Source organism: Somniosus microcephalus, chromosome 11 (assembly GCF_052327205.1).
Source record: "Somniosus microcephalus isolate GS21.2 chromosome 11, FLI_Smic_1.0, whole genome shotgun sequence".
NCBI classification, from domain to species: Eukaryota; Metazoa; Chordata; class Chondrichthyes; order Squaliformes; family Somniosidae; genus Somniosus; species Somniosus microcephalus.
The window spans coordinates 70,519,476-70,544,354 of NC_140997.1; the positions used below are offsets into that span (position 1 = coordinate 70,519,476).

Sequence of the window (24,879 nt, forward strand, 5' to 3'; positions counted from 1 at the left end):
ACTAGACAGACTAGATGCAGGAAGGATGTTCCCGATGGCGGGGGAATCCAGAACCAGGGGTCACAGTCTAAGGATAAGGGGTAAGCCATTTAGGACAGGGATGAGGAGGAATTTCTTCACCCAGAGAGTGGTGAACCTGTGGAATTCTCTACCACAGAGGGCAGTTGAGGCCAATTCATTAAATATATTCAAGAAGGAGTTAGATATATTTCTTAAGGCTAAAGGGATCAAGGGATACGGGGAGAAGGCAGGGACAGGGTACTGAGTTTGGATGATCAGCCGTGATCTCATTGAATGGCGGAGCAGGCTCGAGGGGCTGAATGGCCTACTCCTGCTCCTATCTTCTATGTTTCTATCTCCCGGGGAGGTGTCTTCTGCCCATTGGAAGCGAAGAGAACCTCCCTGCATGCTGTGACTCCCTCCATAAGCATATGGAGGGTATCATGAGAGAGCCTGTGTGCAGTGCTTGTCAGTGTTTGCAACACATCAATGCTGCAGAACACTAACAGCAGAACTGTCAAATTCTATTTGGCCATGGCCCCTTTAAGGAAACCAGCTGATGACGCTTCCTATTAATTGGCCAGGAACCTCACCGGGCGGGCTTAACAAGCCCAATCAATGAAAAATCTTGTTGGAGGCCAGGATCGAGACAGATGCGGAGTCCCCACACACCACGGATGTTGCCCGCCCCGGACCAGCCGAGGTTGGATAAATCTAGCCCAAAGAGCAGGAAAGAAAGATCAGATTACGAGAGGGAGATAAAAATTGATAGAAAGGAAAAGTAAGAAAAAAAAATTGACATTTGCGTATTAATAGCACCATACAGCATTCAGACACCACTATTTTTTCAGGAAAATCTGGCCCAATACATAAGAACCACTACGTGAACAATGGGAGCTCTGGGAGGGGAGCAAAATGAAAGGTTGAGGCCATGATAGAAATCAGAGAACAAGTGAGGCCTCCTGAAGAAGTAGGGTAGCACAGAAGAGAGACAGGTGTGCAATTGGCTCTTTTTTTATGAACTGAATTTTTTTGAGATCAGAGTATAATGCACATTTGTGATTGAGTGGTTTTAGCTTTTTAATGAATGTAAAATCTGAGCCTGTTTCCTTAATTTGCCATGGACACAGGCCTCACATCACTTTTGCTAATGCATGGAAGACAAGCTATTCTAACATGCTATTTGCATAATAGTACATTTAGTATTTAAAGAAATTATGAATTAAAGATTTGAAAAGGATTTAAATCATTACTTCAAGGCTGTTTGTAGGCAGGAAATAGGACTACCATTCCTTCAACTGTTACATAACTTAGTATATAAATATCAACTAATACTAACCTACATCCTTAGGCACAGAGCCAAGAAGAGCCTGTTTGTATTTCTTCAAACTCTCATCATTATTGTCCATCTCCTGAATTTCTTTGAGTGTCTTCTGTGCTGGGGCTTTGTAGTTTGAGTCAACTAAGGCATTCTCTTCTACAGGATACACCTCTGGATCCTTGTCTGCCATAATATCTGAGAAAGAACAAGTACACAGATTTATTGTGTTAGTTACCTTTCACTGCAATACAGGAAATCTCTCTTAACTGGCAAAATTCAGTAATAGATTCAGGTAAGTTTTACTATATATTAGTGGCCGTGTAACCGGGGTTCCTACACCTGTGGCCGTGCAACAGGGACTCCTGGATCTGTGGCCGTGAAACCGGGACTCCTGCACAAGTGCCGTGTAACCAGGGCTCCTGCACCTGTGGCCGTTTCCTAGGCTCTCGTACCTTGGTAAGTATACCTCTCTGTAATCCGGACTTTTTGATCAACCGGCACCACGCCGGTCCCGTCGGTGCCGGATAAAAAAGAGTTTCCTGTAGTTGGTTTTGAATATAGCTCTTGATGTATGGAATCGAAAATTCTAATTACATATAATGTGAATACCAATTGTGTGCAAAGGGTTGAGGGTATTTTAACCCCCACGGGCATTCAGGTTTGTGCTAATTCAAGAACTTCATCAGTTCCAGGTTGGAAATATCATACACCACCACATGACAGTGGAGATCTCCAACTTAAAGGGATAAAAAAGTGAAGTCTGGCAAATTAATTCTGCTTCAGTGCTGTAAAATGGCAAAACAGTTCTATTGCACAGAGGTTCAATGCCTCAAATGATCACAAAATCTCCCGCGTCTGATGAGCTAGGGGGTGTTGGAGGTTTAAAATAGCACTGAATTACTTACTGCCCCAATCATTGCCCAGTCCCGCCCGCTGCTATTTTAACGACTGGGTTTTAGGAAGTGTTGCTGTGTCGCCACGGGCAGATGTCAGCCTTGACGTGATGTTAATGATCGCGCTGAGTGCCAGAGCCACCGGTGACACATGGCAACGAACAGGAGCGGGCAAGTGTAGGGCATGAGTTAACATGTAATATATATCTTCTCAATAAAATCACCTGTCTGCAACAATGTTTCTGTTTCTTCTGGTGTTCCCACGCTACAGAGTGCCTGCAATCATCAAAATGCAACTTGGCAGCAGTGTAACTACGGTTGGAATTTTTTGGGGTCCGTGTGGGCGCGATTGGAGATGGGTCGGGTGGGAAATTCGAAAAATCTTGCAGTGGGTTGGGAACCCACCGTCATCCCGCCCCCACACGCCTTTCCCTCGGGCATGTTTGTCGGCACGGCAGCGACCCGAACGGCAGAGGCGGACGCGCTAATTTAAATCATTATTAGGTGCTTGTCAGGCCTTTTTCACTCTACCTTTCAAATTTCCCTGGATGACCATGGGAATCACGCAGCCCGTGAACCACGTCTGTGAACCTAAGGTGGAAGTTGAGTGGCCATTGATCCAGCTTATTAGTGCACAGCATGAAAAGTACAATAAAAACTCCCACCTGAGAGCTGATCACTTTCCTCAGGCAGAAGCTGTTGCTGACTACATTGTCAACACAGATTTAGCTTTCTACAGGCGACAAGTGTTTCCAGCAACGTCGCCATCCAGTGTCACCTCATTAGTGGAACCTATCACCTCACTGACAGATTGCGTCTGTCATCTCTACTTGATCGCGTCTGTCATCTCTACTTGATCTGCCATCTATTCCATCAGCATGGGTGCCGTCTATACTGTCTCAACTTGGTCCTCAGAATTTGACCACGATCAGCCCCAACAACAGCAGCACCAGGCACACCAGCAGCACCAACAACACCACCACTAACTTTCTCCTCAATCACCTGATACTGTATCAGCGCAGGGCTGCACCCGCCAGAGGCGATACCCCCAACACAGGGTATACATGCAGAGGATGAGCTTCCTCAACATGACTGAGCAGCAGTGCCAAAGGAGGCTCAAGCTATCACAGACAGTTGCAGCATCTCGCAGTCGGCTGCCCACAGATGCATCACACAGGTCACCGATGCCATGTTTGACAAGTCAGGCAATTATATCAATTTTGCCACTAATGAAGCCAGTGTTACTGAGCGGGCGCTCGGCTTTGCCGCTCTGGCTAGTTTCCAACGGGTGCAGGGCATCATCGACTGCAGGCATGTGGCCATCAGGGCACCCCATCATCACCCAGGAGTGGTGGTCAACCACAAGGGCTTCCACTCCCTCAATGTGTAGTTTGTCTGCAACCATAGGAAGATCATCATGCATGTGTGCGCCAAATTCCCTGGCAGCTGCCATGACTCTTTCATCCTGTGCCAGTCCACCCTCCCTCAGCTCTTTGCACCTCCAAACAATCTTTCCGGCTGGCTGCTTGGAGTCAAGGGTTATCCACTGAAGACGTACCTCATGGCATCCTTGAGGCGGCCAAATACTGAAGCCGAGGAGAGATATAATGAAAGCCAAATTTCCACCAGATGTGTCATAGAGCAGACAATAGGCATGCTCAAAATACGCTTCAGATGCCTTAACAGACCTGGAGGAGCCCTTCAGTACGCACCAGCTAGGGTCTCCAGAATCACTGTGGTTTGCTGCGTCCTGCACAACATAGTACAACAGAGAGGATTAGCGCTGCATGAGGAGCAAGGCACTGAGTGCACAGCCTCTTCAGAGGAAGAGGAGGAGGAGCAGGAAGAAGCTGCGGTCCAGATCCCACCAGCACCCGAGCACATTGCTGCTGGGAGGCCTCATCATGGCCAGATTGACTTAACATTACGCTGAACACCCATATGGCTGCCACTTGCTGCGCCAGGTTGGCACCACCCCACAGCAACACCATAAAGCATCCCTACAATGACCAAGCCATTCCTTTCACACTGACCACCATTGAGGTGGGGGGGGGGGGTGGGTTGGTTACTGTTATGTCTCACCATTCACTCCAACTCACTAAGCCACTACCAAAGGTGCAGAAAAATTTGTCCATGACCAGAAAGTGGTGAAAATAAAGATTTTTACATGTGACATTACAGTAACGGGAACTTAACAGAATCATTTAACAAAACACCCAACTGGCTACCCTTGTGAATCTACTTGTGTTTCATCTTTCTCTTTATGCATGCTTCTATGAGGTGCTACCCCTGTGGCTTCAGCAGAGGTAGAGGCAAACTGTTCACTTCCCTGCTGCGACTGCTTAGACACTCTTGGCGGACATCCTCTGGGTTTTGGAGCCTCTGATGGTCCCGCCAAAGTCTGCTCCTCCTGCGATGGTGCAGGGGCAGACTCGGCCATCGCGATCCAAGGAGGCATCTGGGGCTCTGACTGAGGGGGTGGCAATGGGGGAGAAGTGTGAGCGCTTTGAGAGGAGCCCCTACTTCCATGTTCCCTCTCACCATCATCCCTCTCACGGGCCACCCGAACTTCCCTGCTAGCAAGGAGCTGGAGAGCACCTTGCTGCACAGCAGTGGGGCCTTGAGGACCCACATCTACATTGACATCCCTCCTAGGCAGGAGGTCTATGAGCCTCTACCATCTATTCTCCATAGATAGCATGTGCTCCTGTGAGTGGTGCATTAGCTGCTCCATGCAGGTGGCCATCCTATCCATGGAAGAGCCGACAGTCGCCATCGCCTGCGACATGGTGGTGCTCATGTTGGAGATGGACTCCTCCATTCTCTGCACATTTGCAGACATCGCGCTCGCAAACCCTGTCAGAGCCTCCTGCACTTCTTGCTGCACCTCCAGGATCACCCTCTTTCTGGATGGCCCCCGATGCTCAGCACCTGCATGCAGCTGAGCAGAACTGGGAGCGTCCTGCACCCTCCAGCGAGGAGTCTTCACTGCTGTCCCTGTCTCCACCATCTGCCCTTGCTCACTTGTGAGTTGTGAGACACCAGGTGACAACACTACTCTATCTCGCGTGGGACCCACCAAGTTGTGCGTATCTGCATTGGTGCTGGGTGCACTTATGTCTAGTGATGGTGTGCCCTCAGAGGCTGGAGCCTCCTCTGAGGAGTCGACTTCCTCTTCCTCCTGAACAGTGGGGGAGGGGTCTTGATGGACCTGTGGGAGAGTAAAGAGATGAGTTAGATATGTCATATGAAGAATGGATACAGATACCATTATGCACATGATGACCATTCAATGGCTGCTGACATCAGTCCCCATATGAGTGATTGCTGTATGCCATGTGGCTGCATGATATGTAATTCTGTCACTAGGTTGCTGAGATGTCCTCTCTCCGACTCCCACCTCCAGCTGCTCGGCGACTCCAGAGACTTCCAAGGCAACCTCCTCTGCTGCTATTAAGCTGGCCAATGATGGAGGGCCAGCTCCGGTTCTCTCCCTCTCCCTCTTATTGTGGGCTCTCTTTTCCTGTAAGGAGGTAAAGAGAAGGTTGAGTGAGAGTGATGGAATGAGTGAAAGGAATGGATGGGTTACATCTTTAGAGGGTGACTATGATGGAGTGGGGTGTCAAAGCCAAGTGGCCTCTTTGTGTGTTGTTAGTTGGTATGATTGCATTAGGCTGAGGGCGAGGGTGAGTGTGAGGGGTAGCTAGTGAGATGGAGAAGTGATAATGTAGAGAGGGATGGGTGGACGTGCAAGGTGAGTTGGTGTGAGTAAGGATGGGCAGCAGCAGGGTTGGGAAGGCAGAGTGATGGGGATGTGATGAGAGGCACAGCAGGATGAAGTTGAGTGTGGCTTTGTATGCACCTTTCCTGATCTAATGAGATCACTGAATCGTTTCCAGCACTGCACCAGGTCCTCCTAACAACATCCCCGCTGTTTACCTCCTCTGCTATTTGGAGCCAGGCTCTTTTGGTCTCCTGGGGAGGTCTCTTCCATCCATTAGAAGGGAAGAGGACCTCCGTGTGTGCTCTCACCCCCTCCACAAGTATGTGCAAGGAGTAATCAGAGAACCTGGATGTAGCCCTCTGTCTCAGTGCAATCATGTTTGACACTTTGTCGCAGTCCAATTGTGCAGTGTGCTGCCTGCACATGCCTAGATGAACCTTCAAATGCAATGTGGCCATGGAATCATAGAATCAAAGAATCATAGAATGATCACAGCACAGAAGGAAGCCATTCGGCCCGTCGAGCCCGTGCCAGCTCCTTTAAATATCCCGGCTGAAAATGCGTCATTGCTGACGTCATCAGCCCTGCATCATTTAATTGGGCCAGGTAATGCACAGGGCAGCCTTAATAGGCCCCATTAACGCAAAATCGCTCTGAGGAACAGCATGGAATCAGAAACGAGGTCGCGACCCACCACGGCAACCGCCTGCACCCAACCTGCCCAGGTACGGAAAATTCCAGCCTATATGTCTGGACAAATGTAGTCTATCAGAAAAGAGTCTTATTTCATTTTAGTTTAGTTTTAGGATACATTTAATGCAGTGCTGTGCAATGTGATGGAGGGGACAAGAGATTCAGGTTGCAAATTTATGGATTAAGAAGTTACCTGAGTAAGAAAAAGAGCCTGAAGCCCATGAAATGCATGCTGATTAGCATGAAGTAACAGCATATCCTATCATACTGGCTTGATCTTAAAAGTGTTTGTTTCGACAGTTTAACAGTGATACTTCTGCTGAGAGAAATGTTGTTGCTTTCGAAGGGATACATTAATATTTTATAGGAACAAAGAATTCTGTACAGTCAACTAATAATTACTTCTCTACTATATAACTTATTAAAGCCTGGGAGCTGGCTTTGTCAAGCATTAGTTTTCTTACTGGTTGGATTTGTAAATTGTTACATATTACATTCAGGTTTTGGATGGTATTTATCCTGTGAAATTCGACTAATACTGAAGACTCCCAGGAATGTGGCAGGACAGCTGCTGGGGGACAAGGGATAACCGTACACATGTGGTTCATGATATCCCTCTGCAACCACACCACATCTGAACAACACAGGTATATAATCAAAGCCAGGGGACAACCGGGATGATTATTGATCACACCACAGGGATGCTGAAGCAGAGGTTCTGGTGTCTAGGCAGGTCTGGGGGGCTCCTTACAATATGCCCCACAAACAGTGTGCTGCATACGGCACAATCTCACATTACAGAGAGGGCGGCATTTGGAGGAGGCACAGCAGCAGTCTTCATCAGACAAAGAAAGACATCAACGCCTTGCAGCAAGATGTACAATGGATTAGCTAATGGATCAGTGATTTCAGTGACTTGTTCATTTCCCAGCCCTCAAAAACGTACACAGAATCTCACTGCGTTAACATCCCTTCACCTCGAAATGCGGAAGTGCTATTTTTGTGCTCAAATGGTGAGGTCCAAGGAGGCTCTGACCTAATACCTGTACAAATGGCGCCGCGGGAGGAGCCCCAGGCAGGTAAGTGCAGGAAGATCGAGCCGCTGGCAGCATACAGGTAAGAGATGGCCTCGGGGTTGGGGGGGGAGCGGCGGGGGGGATTGTGAGCCTCGGGGTCAGGGATCTCAGTGCGGGGGAAGGGAGAGCGGAGGTCGGGGACAGGACCTGTAATCTCAGGGAGAGGGGTGGGGGCGGGGGGGGGGGGGGGGGAAGGGAGATCGGAGGTCAGGGAACTCGGGACCGGGGTAGGGAAGATCGGAGGTCGGGACCAGGGCGTGGAATCTTGTGGCCAAGGGCCTGGGAGTGCCAGTAATCGGGAGGGTGGTTTACAGGCAAGTAGCTTTTTTGCAGGCGATCTGTAGGGTTGCTTTTCGACTGCAGTCAGTTATGCAGTGGGGTCCTCAAGCAGGCGTTAGTCCCTTTATTTGCATAAGAAATGAGTCTAATGGCTGCTTCAGGCATGGGTAAAGGACACCTCATGCATGTCCTTACCCAATATGGTGGGCGCATGCTTCCTGCCCGCCATTTTGGGGACTTAGAAGGCTGCGTGAACACCTATAAAACGTGTGTTACGCAACACAATTTCTAGGCCCTTATTACATCCTTCATCAATCCCTGCAATCTGCTTTAAAGAACATTCAAACCAGTCAACTTCTTTGTCAATGACAATCTGACAATGCAGACTCAGAAGCTGCTATTAAACCACAGTACAGAGCGAGGCCCAGAGCCCCGAGAGAGCAGAGAGGCAGCGGACCTGCGAGGGAGCACCAGAGGCGGCGGCAGTATTTAAGGAGCAGCCCCGAGGCGGTGAGCAGCAAGGCCCAGAGCCCCGAGAGAGCGGAGAGGCGGCGGACCTGCGAGGGCCAGAGGCGGCGGCAGTATTTAAGGAGCAGCCCCGAGGCAGCGAGCAGTGAGGCTCAGAGCCCCGAGAGAGCGGAGAGGCGGCGGACCAGCGAGGGCCAGAGGCGGCGGCAGTATTTAAGGAGCAGCCCCGAGGCAGCGAGCAGCGAGGCCCAGAGCCCCGAGAGAGCGGAGAGGCGGTGGACCTGCGAGGGAGCACCAGAGGCAGCTTACCAATCCAGGTTCCGGGAGAGGGAAGCAAAAAGTAATCGAAGTGTGACGTCACCAAGTAGCAGGTAAGTGATTGGTTGGTGAGTATTTTCTTTCTAAATTTTTCTAAACTTAAATTTTGTGGTTTCTAAGGTCTCTGTTCTGTAGCGGGGACTACTATTAAGCAAGGGCCTTTGAGTATATCATTTAATTGAAGTGAAATTGGTGGGATTCATTTAATTTTAATTAATTAATTAAAGGGTAAGTCATGGCAGGACAGCCCAGCCCCGTAGTATGCTCCTCCTGCTCTATGTGGGAAATCAGGGACGCTTCCTGCGTCCCTGACGACCATGTGTGCAGGAAGTATGTCCAGCTGCAGCTACTGACAGACCGCATTGCGGCACTGGAGCTGCGGATGGGTTCATTTTGGAGCATTCGCGATGCTGAGGACGTCGTGAATATCACATTTAGCGAGTTGGTCACATCACAGGTAAAGGGTGTACAGGCAGGAAGGGAATGGGTGACCAGCAGGCAGAGTAAGAGGCGCAGGCAGGTAGTGCAGGAATCCCTTGTGGCCATCCCCCTCTCAAACAGATATACCACTTTGAATACTGTTGGGGGAGATGACTCATCAGCAGCAGCCAACTTCCTGGCACCATGGGTGGCTCTGCTGCACAGGCTGGGAGGAAAAAGAGTGGAAGAGCTATAGTGATAGGGGACTCAATTGTAAGGGGAATAGATAGGCGTTTTTGCGGCCGCAATCGAGACTCCAGGATGGTGTGTTGCCTCCCTGGTGCAAGGGTCAAGGACGTCTCGGAGCGGCTGCAGAACATTTTGGAGGGGGAGGGTGAACAGCCAGTTGTCATGGTGCACATAGGCACCAACGATATAGGTAAAAAACGGGATGAGGTCCTAAAAGCAGAATATAGGGAGTTAGGAGGTAAATTACAAAATAGGACCTCAAAGGTAGTAATCTCAGGATTGCTACCAGTACCACGTGCTAGTCAGAGCAGAAATAGGAGGATATTTCAAATGAATACGTGGCTAGAGGAATGGTACAAGGGGGAGGGATTCAAATTCCTTGGACCCGGTTCTGGGGGAGGTGGGACCAGTACAAACGGAACGGTTTGCACCTGATCAGGACCGGGACCGATGTCCTAGGGGGAGTGTTTGCTAGTGCTGTTGGGAAGGGTTTAAACTAAAGTGGCAGGGGGTTGGGAACCTGTGCAGAGAGACAGAGGAAAGGGAAACAAGGAAAAAAGCAAAAGACAGGAAGGAGAAAAACAAAATTAGAAGGCAAAGAACTCAATGGTTTAAATCAAACATGGTCACAGTAAATAATAATTCGAATAGGTCTGAGAGCATTAGAAAAACAAGCCTGAAGGCTTTGTGTCTTAATGCAAGGGGCATTCGGAACAAGGTGGATGAATTAGCTGCGCAAAGAGAGGTAAACAAATATGATTTGATTGGGATTACAGAAACATGGCTCCAGGGTGGCCAAGGCTGGGAACTCAACATCCAGGGGTATTCAATATTTAGGAAGGATAGGCAAAAAAGAAAGGGAGGTGGGGTAGCATTGCTGGTTAAAGAGGGGATTAACACAATTGAAAGGAAGGATATTAACTCTGATGATGCGGAATCTGTATGGGTAGAACTGAGAAATATCAAGGGGCAGAAAACGTTAGTGGGAGTGGTATATAGACCTCCAAACAATAATACGGAGGTTGGGGATGGCATTAAAAGGGAAATTAGAGAAGCATGCAGTAAGGGCACAGCAGTCATCATGAGTGACTTTAATTTACATATAGATTGGGCTAATCAAATTAGTAAAAATACTGTGGAGGAGGAATTCTTAGAATGTTTATGGGATGGTTTTCTGGAACAATATGTCGAGGAACCAACCAGAGATCAGGCCATCTTAGACTGGGTATTATGAAATGAGAGAGGATTAATTAGCAATCTTGTTGTACGAGGCCCCTTGGGTCAGAGCGATCATAATATGATAGAATTCTTCATTAGGATGGAGAGTGAAGTAGTTGTCTCGGAGACTAGGGTCCTGAATTTAAATAAAGGAAACTACAATGGTATGAGGCGTGAATTGGGTAGGATTGATTGGGGAATGTCACTCAAAGGGTTGACGGTGGATAGGCAATGGCAAACATTAAAAGACCGCATGGATGAACTACAGAAGTTGTTCATCCCAGTTTGGGATAAGAATAAAATAAAAAGGGTGACTCAACCGTGGCTAACAAGGGAAATTGGGGATAGCATAAGATCCAAGGAGAGGGCATATAAATTGGCCAGAAAAAGCAGTAACCCTGAGGATTGGGAGCAGTTTAGGATTCAAGAAAGGAGGACAAAGGGATTAATTAAGAAGGGGAAAATAGAATATGAAAGTAAGCCTGCAGGGAACATAAAAACTGACTGCAAGAGCTTTTATAGATATGTGAAGAGAAAAAGATTAGTGAAATCAAGTGTAGGTCCCTTGCAGTCAGAAGCAGGGGAAGTTATAATGGGGAACAAAGAAATGACAGACCAATTAAATGCATATTTTGGTTCTGTCTTCACAAAGGAGGACACAAATAACCTCCCAGAGATGTTGGAGAACATAGGGTCTGATGAGAGGGAGGAACTGAAAGAAATCAGTATTTGTAGGGAAATGGTGTTAGGGAAATTGACAGGATTGAAGGCCGATAAATCCCCAGGGCCTGATAATCTACATCCTAGGGTACTTAAGGAGGTGGCCCTAGAAATAGTAGATGCATTGCTGATCATCTTCCAAAATTCGCTGGAATTTGGAACTGTACCCATGGATTGGAGGGTAGCTAATGTTACCCCACTATTCAAAAAGGGTGGTAGAGAGAAAGTGGGGAATTACAGACCGGTAAGCCTGACATCGGTAGTGGGGAAAATGCTAGAGTCCATTATAAAGGATGTAATAGCTGAGCACTTGGAAAACAGTGACAGGATCGGACAAAGTCAACATGGATTTACAAAAGGTAAATCGTGCTTGACTAATCTACTGGAATTTTTTGAGGATGTAACTGGGAAAATAGATAAGGGAGAACCAGTAGATGTGGTGTATTTGGACTTTCAAATGGCTTTCGATAAGGTCCCGCATAAGTGATTAGCGTGTAAAGTTAAGGCACATAGGATTGGGGGCAAGGTATTGACTTGGATAGAGAACTGGTTGGCGGACAGAAAGCAGAGAGTAGGAATTAACGGGTCTTTTTCCGAGTGGCAGGCAGTGACTAGTGGGGTACCACAGGGATCGATCCTTGGACCCCAGCTATTCACAATATACATTAATGATCTAGGTAAGGGAACTAGATGTAATATCTCCAAGTTTGCAGATGACACAAAGCTGGGTGGGCGTGTGTGCTGCGAGGAGGATGCCGAGAAACTCCAGGATGATTTGGACAGGTTGGGTGATTGGGCAGAAGCGTGGCAGATGCAATATAACCTGGATAAATGCGAGGTTATCCACTTTGGTGTCAAAAACAAAAAGGCAGACTATTATCTGAATGGCAATAGATTGGGAGAAGGGGAAGTGCAACGAGACTTGGGTGTCCTTGTGCACCAGTCGCTGAAAGTAAGCATGCAGGTGCAGCAGGCGGTGAAGAAGGCAAATGGTATGTTGGCCTTCATAGCGAAAGGGTTTGAGTACAGGAGCAAGGATGTCCTGCTGCAGTTGTACAGGGCCTTGGTAAGACCACACCTTGAGTACTGTGTGCAGTTTTGATTCACAAGGCTGATCCCTGGGATGGCAGGGATGACATATGAGGAGAGATTGGGTCGATTGGGCTTATACTCACTGGAGTTTAGAAGAATGAGAGGGGATCTCATCAAAACTTATAAAATTCTGACAGGTCTGGACAAACTAGATGGAGGTAGAATGTTCCCGATGGTTGGAGAGTCCAGAACCAGGGGTCATAGTCTAAGGATAAGGGGTAAGCCATTTAGGACAGAGATGAGGAAGAATTTCTTCACCCACAGAGTGGTGAACCTGTGGAATTCTCTACCACAGAAGGCGGTTGAGGCCAAGTCTTTAAATATATTCAAGAAGGAGTTAGATATATTTCTTAGAGCTAAAGGTATCAAGGGATATGGGGAGAAGGCAGGTACGGGGTACTGAGTTTGGATGATCAGCCACGATCTCATCAAATGGCGGAGCATGCTCGAGGGGCCAAATGGCCTACTCCTGCTCCTATCTTCTATGTTTCTATGATCAAGGTGATTAATTTAATGGCAACTACATACAATTGCTTTGCAGTCATTTCTCACCCGAGTGCTTTTCTTAAAATGATGAGGCAGAAATTCCGGTCCCTACGGGTGTGTACACGCTGTGTACTCACGCAAGGCCTGCTTTTACCAGGCTAAGAGTTGAAAGTAAAAAAAAAAAAAAAATTTCCGCTGATTTATCTTTTTAAAATACTTTAAAGAAAGGTAAGTTTATTTTTAGCCCCGTTAAAAACTTTAATTATTTTTTTCAAAAATTAAAATTTTTGTTTAAAAGTTAATTTATGTAATTTATAGTCATTTTAAAAATGTGATTTAAAAAAAAAATTATTTGAAGTTTTACTTACGTTTTGGGATGATCTCTATTCATAGATTTGACAGGTCTTCCCGTCAAATCTATGAATGGAGATTCCCTGCTCTGATTGGCTCCCCATGGCCCACGTGATCCCAGGGACGCTGTGAACTACCTGCGCCCCTGGGATACGCGAGCACTGCGCGCCGGCAGTTTGAAGAGGCACAGCAACGGAACTCTGCGCCTCCCGGGAGCCCACCGGTCTAGGCGGAGATTTTTCCAAATTGCAGCCCTCCGCCAGCGGGAGGGCTGCGAATGGGATTTCTGGGCCAATGTTTCCTAAAGTCCACTACCCTTACGAGGTGCTCCCCTAGTGGCCTCAGCAAAGCTTGTGGAAGGCTACCGTTCCTCATGTTGGGAACCCTGAGATGCTCGTGGCTGGTGATTTCTGGGTGCGAGGGCCTGACTGCAGACTGCTACACCGCAGCTGGTGCTGGGGCACTCTGGTCCAGCTGACTCGCTGGCACCATGGCAGGTACTGGTTGAGGGGGGTGGCGAAGGAGTAGATGTGCTGATATCCTGAGAGATGGCAAGACTTTTGCTCACATCGCCCCAATACTACTCCCAGGGACTCCAATCTTCCGCTGATCTGTAGAAGAGCAGAGTGCAGAAGATGAGTGACTCCTGGAAAGCCTCTTTGTATTCAGTCCACCAATTTGTCCAAGGTGGACACCTGTCTCTCCAAGGAGCCCAGAGCATGCATGGCAGCCACCTGAGCTTCTATCAAGGCTGCAAAAGCTGGTGACACAGTTCTTTTGAGAGGCCCCAGCTACAGCATTCCTGGAGGTGGCCACAATATCCAGGGTAGACTGCAGTGTGCTGATGTCATGCGAGATGACATCACACAGGTTCGAAATGGACTCCTCCACTTTCAGCCACAGTGCAGAAACTCCGGGCTCTCTCTTGAGCTGTCCCCGCGCCACCATTACCTGATGCTGCTCACTTGTGCTCAGTGTTTAACCACATGAAGACTCCTCTAACTCACTGTCTAACCCAGTCGGGCTGTCAATCTCTGTGCTGGTGCTTGGGAGGGATACAGCCCATTATGGTTCATACTCAGGAGGATTGTAACCCTCCAAGAAGTCTGCTGAAGGAGCGTCTTGCTGTCATGAAGGACCTAGGCGAAAGAGTAAAGAGAAAAAAGTTAGGGCGACATAGAGAAGCTGGACATGAGTTTTGAGAATCCAGATTGAAATTGTAAAGCTTGCTGCATGTTTGCTGAGGTGAATGAAAGGTTACAAGTAATATGCAGACACCATGCTCAGATATGCCATAAGCCTTGCCTTCCCCAATACTCTCAGCTCTGCCAGGCCCACTGATCTTTTGCTCTGCTTGGGTGAAGGCAATGATGTTTGAGGAAGGATGTTCTTGCCATGGAGGGAGTGCAGCAAAGATTCACCAGACTGATACCTGGGATGGCAGGAATGACGTCTGAAGAGAGATTGGGTCGATTAGGCTTATATTCGTTAGAGTTTAGAAGAATGAGAGGGGATCTCATTGAAACTTATAAAATTCTAACAGGACTAGACAGACTAGATGCAGGATGTTCCCGATGGCGGGGGAGTCCAGAACCAGGGGTCACAGTCTAAGGCTAAGGGGTAAGCCATTTAGGACAGAGATGGAGGAGGAATTTCTTCACCCAGAGAGTGGTGAACCTGTGGAATTCTCTACCACAGAAGGCAGTTGAGGCCAACTTATTAAATATATTCAAGAAGGAGTTAGATATATTTCTTAAGGCTAAAGGGATCAAGGGATATGGGGAGAAAGCAGGGACAGGGTACTGAATTTGGATGATCAGCCACGATCTCATTAAATGGTGGAGCAGGCTCAAGGGGCCGAATGGCCTACTCCTGCTCCTATCTTCTATGTTTCCATGTTTGCTGCTCCTCCACTTGTCTTGACCCATTCCCTTGCATTGCGCGTTGTCTTGTCCTGCAGAAAGAGAGGGTGAAAGTTAATGAGTGGCTGTTGAAAAGGTAAGGGGAGATGTGTAGGGTTTTTGTCTATAGTGCACATATTGAAAGGTGGAAATGAAGTAAGATGGAATGAGAATAGCAAGGTGATGAATATAAAGCCAAGTGTGTGTAATATGAAGTGAGGAAGGAGTGATGGGAGGTGTTGGTGGTTGTGTAAGTGAGAGTATTTAAGAAGAGAATGGTTTCGGCGTATGGCGTGAAGAGAGGAAAGGAAGAGATGACCGTGTTTGGAATGAGAAAGATAGGTGTTGCAGTGCGTCTTGGTGATTGTATGTTGAAAGATGCGATGGAGGGGAGGGAATTATTGAGAATGGTGTGGGAGGGGCCGAAAGGAGTGTTGTCAGGTGCTGTTGAGAGAGTTGGAGAGATGAAGAACTGTACTCACCCTTGCAGCTCCTGTGAGGTCATTGAACTTCTTTCTACATTGAAGCTATATGCTGGGGATCAAGCTGGTGGCACTGACCAATGTTCCTTTGAATTTTTCGGGGGGCTGCGCGGGCCATTCAAAATTCCCCGCTTGCGCGGTTTTTCTATTCAAAAGCTGGCTCACAGGCTCTGCAGGACCTGCAGTGAGCTGCGCGGCCACGCAGCAACAGGGAGCATTGGCACCGACCCCTTCATTTCCTCTATTTGGACCACCATGATGGCATCAGCAAAGCAGGGGAGAGGTCTACTCATTTAAGAGGCCAAGATAATGCACAGAGTTTAGCAATGAAAAATACAAGCGGTTTCAGCAGCTAAGATGTCTTGTCAAGCTGAACAATGAAAATCCAAGCAGGGGGGTGCAGCCTTGCTTTAAGAGGTGTATCCCCGCTTTAAACTGGCCTCAGGATTCACGCTGGAAATTGCGCATGGCGGGCTTCCCAATTCCTGATGCAATCGGGAGGACAGCTGTCAGTCAAAAAGAAATGAGGCTTGGGAGTTAAAATGGACCGGGCCTCACGCTGGCACAGCTGTGCGAGCTTGCCGCTTGTCCCGTCCCCCGCACGCAGCACTTGTGGCCTGAGTTAAAATTGGGACTAATGTGTCAATTGATCATAAATACTGCCGTCAGCTGGGAGAGCAAATGTGAATTACACAAGGCAACAACAACAGCATGCATTTATATAGCACCTTTCACATAATAAAACATCCTAAGGCGCCTCACAAGAACATTATCAAACAAAATGTGATATCGAGCCACATAAGGTGATAGTAGGACACATGACCAAAAGCTTGGTCTAAGGGGCAGGTTTTAAGGAGCATCTTAAAGAAGGAAAGAGAGGTAGAGAGGTTTAGGGAGGGAATTCCAGAGCTTAGGGCCTAGGCCACAGAAGGCACGGCCATCAATGGTGGAGCGATTAAAATTGGGGCTGCGCAGTGAGCATGAGCATGACTAAGAAATGGCACTATAAACTACAAAATAATGAGCACTGTCTAATTTTACACTTATAATAATCAGGAATCAGCAGTTTCTGCTTCTACTACAGTATTGGTTATTAGGCGTCAGTGGTAGCCCTCTCGAATCTGAGTCAGAGGGGGTGATTTTCATTCAGAAGTCGGGAAGGAGGCGGGACTACAACTTTCGGGGTTGTAGTCCCGCCTCCATCGAGATGTGGCCAATCCACGAGATTTTAACTTGATTGGCCTTGTTGAGCCTGCCCAGCAGGCTCAGCAGGCCAATTAAGGGCCACCCAGCAATAGGTGACATCACAGACTGAAATTTCATCTGTCAAGACGTTTAAACAGATGAAATATCAGTGTTTCACAGCTGTTTGAAGCTGTCAAACACTGACAGTCTTACTTCTAACCTGAGTCCTTCTCCACAGACTCAGTTAGAAATCTCACCGGCACAGAAAGCTGCAGGCTGTCACTTTTGACAGTTCGCAGCCATTCTGCTTTCTGTGTTGGTAAGATAATGGACTCCCGAAACCTAGAGGAAGGAAGGCTAAAAAGGTAAGTACAGGTAATTTAAACTTCTTTACACACTTTAGACACACCAAACACACTTACCTTTGCACTCATGCACCCATCACTCACCTGAACACCGACATCTCAACCCCTCCAAGCCCTTCAACCCGACAGCCCGACTCCTCTAACTTGGCATGGTTTGGAGCCGTCTGGAATCCCAGACTTCAAGCTTTAAAATAGGAATTAGACTAAAAACTGCCTGTTAACGACCTGTTAACAGGCAATTAATTGGCACTAAAATAACAACAGAAATGCTGGAAATACTCAGCAGGCCAGGCAGCATCCGTGGAGAGAGAAACAGAGTTAACGTTTCAGGTCTGGGACCCTTCATCACTGAAACATTAACTCTGTTTCTCTCTCCACAGGTGCTGCCTGGCCTGCTGAGTATTTCCAGCATTTTCTGTTGTTATTTCAGATTTCCAGCATCCGCAGTATTTTGCTATTAAGTTAATTGGCACTAATCCTTTCCCACCTCGGGTAGGCGGGTCCCAGTGCGGGGCGGGTATCTGCCTCCTTTGAAACTTACATGGAGGCGGGTTGGGGGCGGGATGGTGTCGGAACCCCCGAATTCGGAATTTTAACCCCCCGCACGCCTCCAATCCCGACTCCACGGGTCAATGAAAATTGACCCCAGAATGTTTTGTGTTCAAGCTCCACTCCAGAGGCATGAGTAAAAAAGTCTAGGCTGGCACTTCTGTGCAGTACTGAGGAAGTGCTGCACTGTTGGAGGTGCCGTGTTTCGGCTGAAACCTTAAACTGAAGTTCCGTCTGCTCTCCCAGGTAGGCGCGAAAGGTCCCACGACACAATTGGAAGAGCAGGGGAGTTCTCCTGGTGCCCCGGCCAACATTTATCTCTCAACCAACACCTAAAGCAGATGATCTGGTCATTTATTCATTGCTGTTTGTGAGACATGGCTGTGCGCAAGTTGGCTGCTGCGTTTCCTGTATTACAACAGCGACTACACTTCAAAAGCACTTCATTGGCTTCAAAGCGCTATGGAACAGCCTGAGGTCATGAAAGACACTATATAACTGCACGTCTTTATTCTTTTTTTATTCATTTCTTATGTCACATTTTCTCCAAAATTGTCTGCATTTTCCATGGTGCTTGCCCAAATGTTTTGTTGGATGCTCACTTGACATCGCGGTGTTTCCAAGTCTGACTGCCAGTAGTAATTTGCTACATCACTGCAGGTTTTGTTGATTCCATTCCATTAAATCGATTCTGGGCACAGATTATGCTAAAGGAGTTTTGAATTCTGAATGGAGGTCCTAAAATTGATCTTATGTCCCAAGCTCGCACAAATGTCTTCATGGCTCAGCTAATCTGTAAAAGCAGGGATTTAAAAAAAAATAGGCCTACCATTGTGATAGTTTAAAGGAACAATCGAGTACAAGTAATGTCATTCATCTTCCTGGGGATACCTGGCAAATTATTTTGTTTGCAAACACAGTCTGGGAACAAGATATTAAGGGGAACAGATAAGATAGATAGAGAGAAACTATTTCCGCTGGTTGGGGATTCTATAACTAGGGGACATAGTCTACAAATTAAAGCCAGACCTTTCAGGAGTGAAATTAGGAAACACTTCTACACACAAAGTGTAGTGTATGCACTTTGCAGAAGGAAATATATTCTGCTGCCCCTGTATACTGCAGTACCAGTAGTGACCACCCCTGTATATAAGCCTGTGTAGTAACTTTTGCATAGTAGTTCCAGGTTGTCTCCACTCAGTAAAGACCTGTTATAACCAACTCCTGCAGTCCGTGCCTCAATTATACACGGACATAATACTGGCGATGAGCAGATCCGAACTTACCTACAGTCTGCACCACCTCATGGGGATCCATCCCTGAAGCGAAGTTATCAGAGGTCGAGACCAGAAGGAAAAAAAATAAAAATAAAAATAAACGAACAGAAGAAACGGGCGTCGACCGTGGGCATCCGCCTCTGATTCATCGGAGTTGAAGATTTGCAGGAGAGGCTGTCGAGAGCGGGGCTTGGTTATCCTGTCGATGGTGTGTCAGCTAATCGGGCTGGTGGCAGGTAGTACACTGATCCTTCCTGGGCTGCGACGGTCTAGAGCTCGATCGGGTGGCTTTTCAATGAGGCCGAGCAGCGTTGTCGGGAAGAGGAGAAAGAGAGAGGGTGGAGCACACAGGGCGCGGCCGGTGCTACGAAGCCGGGCAGCGTACAGACCCGAGAAGAGGGAGGCAAGTGTCCCGCAGGGTGGCTCCGACGATGGGGAAATAATAAAAATTAGAAGCGCAGAAAGCCGCGAGGAGCTGCAGTTTGCCACGGGAACCGTGGAGAGCGGCGTTAGCAGCAGCACGGGGGGGAAGTGCGCGAAGACCATAGGGCGTCGCCATCAAGGCATAAAACGCCAGCAACAGCGCTAGCAGCAGCGGAGAAGACAGAAAGCGCGGGAGTCGCCATCTTAATCCATCGGGGAAGGCGGCAAAGCGCGGGAGGCGCCATCTTAGATTTCCAAGATGCCGAAGACTGGCAATATCACTGCCTTCGATAATGCAATAGAAGACTGGACCACGTATGTGGAAAGAGTCGAGGTATATTGCGAGGCAAACGAAGTAGCCGATGAGAAAAAGGCATCGGTACTGCTAAACTTAATGGGCGCAAGAACGTACGGCCTATTGCGGGACCTGATTACTCCAGCCAAACTGAAAGCGAAGAGTTTTAACGAAATTGTTGATATCCTACAGGAACACCTAAATCCTACACCGCGGCTGATAGCAGAAAGATTTAAATTCCACAGGAGAAATCAGCATAAAGATGAGAGCAATGCTGATTACCTTACAGAACTACGCAAGCTATCAAAGCACTGCCAGTTCGGAGCAGGACTGGCAGATACCCTATGTGACAAATTTGTCTGTGGACTCCTGAGTGAAGGAACCCAGAAGAGGTTACTCTCAGAGAAAGAGCTGACGCTAGATAAGGCTTTCACAGCGTGGCAGTATCGTACGAAGCAGCAGCAAGGGGAGCTGCGGAAATACAGCAAAAGCCACAGGAATACGGCACCCATGAAATGACACGGGGATTTGAAAAATGTTATCGCTGCGGCAGAACAACCCATGACCAGAAGGACTGCTGGTCCAAGGACAAAATATGCAGGCAATGCGGGAAGATGGGACACATTGCACGAGTTTGCAGGTCTGGGTAGAAGACCAACAACAACAAAAAGGCTACTAAGGAACCGTACAGGAAAGTACAAAAGATGACGGACAGTAGTTCCGAAGACCAGATGAGCGATAGTGAATCCGGGAACAAGAGACTAAGCTGTCTCAAACTTCACAACGTAATCGCAAAAGAGGATCACCGAACCATTTGGGTCACCCTCACGATAGCAGGGTCCCAAGTCAAAATGGAATTGGATACAGGATCAGCTCTAACTGTCATGAATCGACGAGACTACGAGCGGCTATTTTCACACATACCCTTGAAAGAGACATCCATTGTCTTGAAGACGTATACGGGGCAAAAAGTATACCCCAGAGGAAAAATAAGGGTGCCTGTCGAATACAACGGCAAGGAAATACAGAAATTGTATCTGTACATACTACAAGATGGTGGACCACCGTTATTGGGACGTGAATGGATCAGAAAGATAAGTTTAGACTGGCACTCCATTCAGGCACTGACGGTGGCTGGTAAAAAGGATGACGACGTCACTCCTGGACGATTGTCAACAATCTTAGCTAACGCCAAAAAGGTATTTCAACAAGAACTGGGAACTCTTAAAGGCGTAACCGCCTCGATAAAAATAGAAGAGAATGCAATTCCCAAGTTTTTCAAAACAAGACCGGTATCATATGCAATTCGCCCAGCCATCGAGGCAGAGCTGGAGAATCTGGAGAATGCAGGCGTGTTATCTATGGTAGACTGGAGCGAGTGGGCGACACTTATCGTTCCTGTCATGAAGAAAACGTTAAACAATCAGTCTGAGGAGCCAAGGAAGGTTCGCATCTGTGGGGACTTCAAGGTGACGGTGAACCCAGTCCTTCACACAGTACAGTATCCTCTTCCGAGGATAGAAGATATTTTCGCCTCTCTATCTGGAGGGAAGCATTTTACATAAATTGACCTAGCACAAGCATATTTGCAGATGGAGGTTGAAGAATCCTCTAGGAAGTATCTCACGATAAACACTCACAAAGGTCTTTACCAGTATAATCGACTGGTATTCGGAGTAGCATCAGCTCCAGCGATATGGCAAAGAGCGATGGAACAAGTCCTGCAAGGGATTCCGGGGACTCAGTGTTACTTGGACGACATCCTAGTGACAGGTGAAGATGACAGTGAACACCTTGCCAACCTAGAGCAGGTGCTCACTAGACTAAGAGAACATGAGCTATGAGCCAATCGCCCCAAGTGCGAGTTTTTTAAGAAACAGATATCGTATTGTGGCCACGTGATTGATGAAGAGGGGTTACATAAGTCCCCTGACAAAATTGAAGCGGTAGTTAAGGCTCCAGCGCCTGAAAATGTGTCGCAACTGAGGTAATTCCTTGGATTGATGAATTACTACCATAAGTTTTTGCCGAATTTGTCCACAATTCTGCACCCACTGAACGCCCTACCACAAACTGGAGTAGCATGGAAATGGAGCGATGAATGTAAGCGGGCCTTTCAGAAGAGTAAGGACCTAATCACTTCAAGAGAAGTATTGGCTCACTACAACCCATCACTACCGATAAGACTCCCTACGTCTTATCTATGCGTCTCCCTACGGCATTGGAGCGGTACTGTCACATAAATTCCTTGATGGTTCAGAGAGGCCGATAGCTTTTGCGTCACGCTCGTTAACTTCAGCCTAGCGTAACTACGCCCAGATTGACAGAGAGGCCCTCAGCCTGGTGTGGGGGGTGAAGAAGTTCAATCACTACCTGCACGGTCAGAAATTTACTCTACTAACTGATCATCAACCTCTTGTCTCCATTTTCAACCCTCAGAAGGGCGTACCGATAATGACAGCACAACGGCTACAGAGGTGGTCCCTTTTCCTAGGGGCACTCCAATATGACATCGAGTACAAAGGAACTAAACAGCATGGGAATGCTGATGCTGATGGATTGTCGCACCTACCGTTGCCGACGGTGAAAGAAGCACCTGCAGTGGATCCAGTGGAGATATTCCACTCGACCATAGTCGAATGTCGCCCTGTGACGAATGCAAACATAGAAAAGGAAACACGAAATGACCCGACACTCTCCTGGGTCTATGATTTAACAGTGAAGGGATGGCCAGCACATGGCGAACCACTTCTGCCAGCATTCTCGCCGAGAAGAGAACAGCTGTCAGTGTGCAGAGGAACCTTGATGTGTGGATCCAGAGTAGTAATTCCACTCAAATTGAAGGATAGAGTGCTCAATGAGCTTCATGAGGGTCATCTGGGAGGGGTAAAAATGAAGAACTTAGCCAGAGCGTTTGTGTGGTGGCCGGGAATCGATAGAGAAATCGAAGAGATGACCAAGAGCTGTACACAATGCCAGAAGGTCCAAAACGCCCCACCACAAACCCCTCTACATCCATGGGAGTGGCCCTCATCTCCATGGCAAAGGGTGCACATTGATTTTGCTGGTCCATTTATGGACTCGATGTTTTTAATTGCGGTGGATGCACATTCAAAGTGGCCAGAGGTAATAAAAATGTCCTCAACCACCACAGAAAAAACTATCACAGCCTTATCAACCATATTCGCCAGAAATGGGCTGCCTGAACAGATTTGCTCCGACAATGGACCACAGTTTGTGTCTGAAGAGTTCCGGAGGTTCTTAAAGAACAATGGTGTTAAGCATTACACATCCGCCCCATATCATCCAGCCACCAATGGATTGGCTGAGAGGTTTGTTCAAACATTCAAGAAGGCTATCAAGGCAATGTGTAATGAAGACATACCCCTGCAACACAAGGTGGATAACTTCTTGTTTGCCTACCGGAATGCGACACATGCGGTTACCAACCAAATTCCAGCCATGATGTTCTTCAATCGAAGACTACGATGGCGCTTGGATTTGATTAAGCCAAACATCAGAAGAGATGTGGAGAACAGGCAGTTTCAGAATATGAATGAAAGGCCGACCAGGAGTTTTAAGATAGGTCAACCAGTTTTGGCCCGGGACTACCGCACAGAGAAATGGCAGCCAGGAACGATCTGTACACGGCAAGGACCTCTAATGTATACCGTGGACGTTGGAGAGAGCATTGTAAGACGCCATGCTGACCAGATTCTAGAGTCACTGGAAAACGTCAATTCCACACCACAATCCGATACACCTGGTGATGAAACCGAAGTACCAATTGCATCTACCTCAGAATCGGTGACATTGGAAGCAGACGAACCAAACAACGACGTTGATCCTGAATCAACTTTGCCAGAAGAACCTGATACCCCAGAGGCGTTATCCAGACAGAATCAGGAAGCCTCCTCAAAGACTGAACTTATAATTGCTTAACTTCAACTAATGTATCTAGCAACTGTAATTGTAAATGTTATTTAATTATTAATCGAATGTTATGTACTGTTTAGCTAAAAGGGGAGGAATTGTAGTGTATGTACTTTGCAGAAGGAACTATATTCTGCAGCCCCTGTATACTGCAGTACCAGTAGTGACCACCCCTGTATATAAGCCTGTGTAGTAACTTTTGCATAGTAGTTCCAGGTTGTCTCCACTCAGTAAAGATCTGTTCTAACCAACTCCTGCAGTCCGTGTCTCAATTATAGACGGACATAATACAAAGCGTGGTAGAAGTTTGGAACTTTCTTCCACAAATGGCAATTGATGCTAGATCAATTGTTAATGTTAAATCTGAGATTGATAACTTTTTGTTAATCAAAGGTATTAAGTTTTTTGAGGTTGTAACTAGCAGAATAGATGAGGGGGAACCAGTGGATGTGATGTATTTGGATTTTCAGAAGGCATTCGATAAGGTGCCACACAAGAGGTTATTAAACAAAATTAGGGTTCATGGGATTAGGGGTAATATACTAGCATGGATTGAGGATTGGTTAATGGACAGAAAACAGAGAGTAGGAATAAACAGGTAATTTTCAGGCTGGCAAGCTGTAACTAGTGGGGTAACGCAAGGATCAATTCAATTCAATTTTATTTGTCATATATACAGCAAACGTGTGTACTACACAATGAAATGTTGATTTTTATGAGTCCTCCCAACATTGGAATAAATATGGCATAGCAATGATAGAAATACTAATAGAAATACAGTAATAATAAATAAAACAGTAATAAATAATAATAAATTATTTGTTCACGAGTCTTATGGCCTGGGGGTAGAAGCTGTTTCGAAACCTGCTGGTACGAGACTGTATGCTTAGATATCTCTTACCGGACGGGAGCAGGGCGAAGAGGTTGTGGCTGGGGTGGCTCGCGTCTTTGTTGATTCTCAGGGCCTTCCCCCGGCACCTCTCGGGGTAGATATCCTGCACAGCAGGTAGTTTAATTCCTATAGTATGTTGTGCAGCTTTCACCACCATCTGTAGAGCCTTGCGATCTATGGCGGTGCAGTTGCCATAGCAGGTAGTAATGCAGCCGGACAGGATACTCTCGATGGTGTACCGGTAGAAGTTGGTGAGAATCTGGGGGACC

At 47.3% G+C, this 24,879-nt stretch overlaps 1 protein-coding gene across 3 annotated transcripts in view; it reads right to left on the minus strand.

Annotated features, from left to right (window-relative positions):
• Nucleotides 1-24,879, minus strand: part of arhgdig (Rho GDP dissociation inhibitor (GDI) gamma) — a 150,560-nt gene that overhangs the window by 56,919 nt on the left and 68,762 nt on the right. For all 3 annotated transcript variants that reach the window (XM_086000848.1, XM_086000846.1, XM_086000847.1), the window contains exon 2: nt 1,340-1,516. In XM_086000848.1, the coding sequence (XP_085856974.1) occupies nt 1,340-1,511 (172 nt within the window). In that variant the 5' untranslated portion in view covers nt 1,512-1,516. The remainder of the gene's footprint in view (nt 1-1,339; nt 1,517-24,879) is intronic.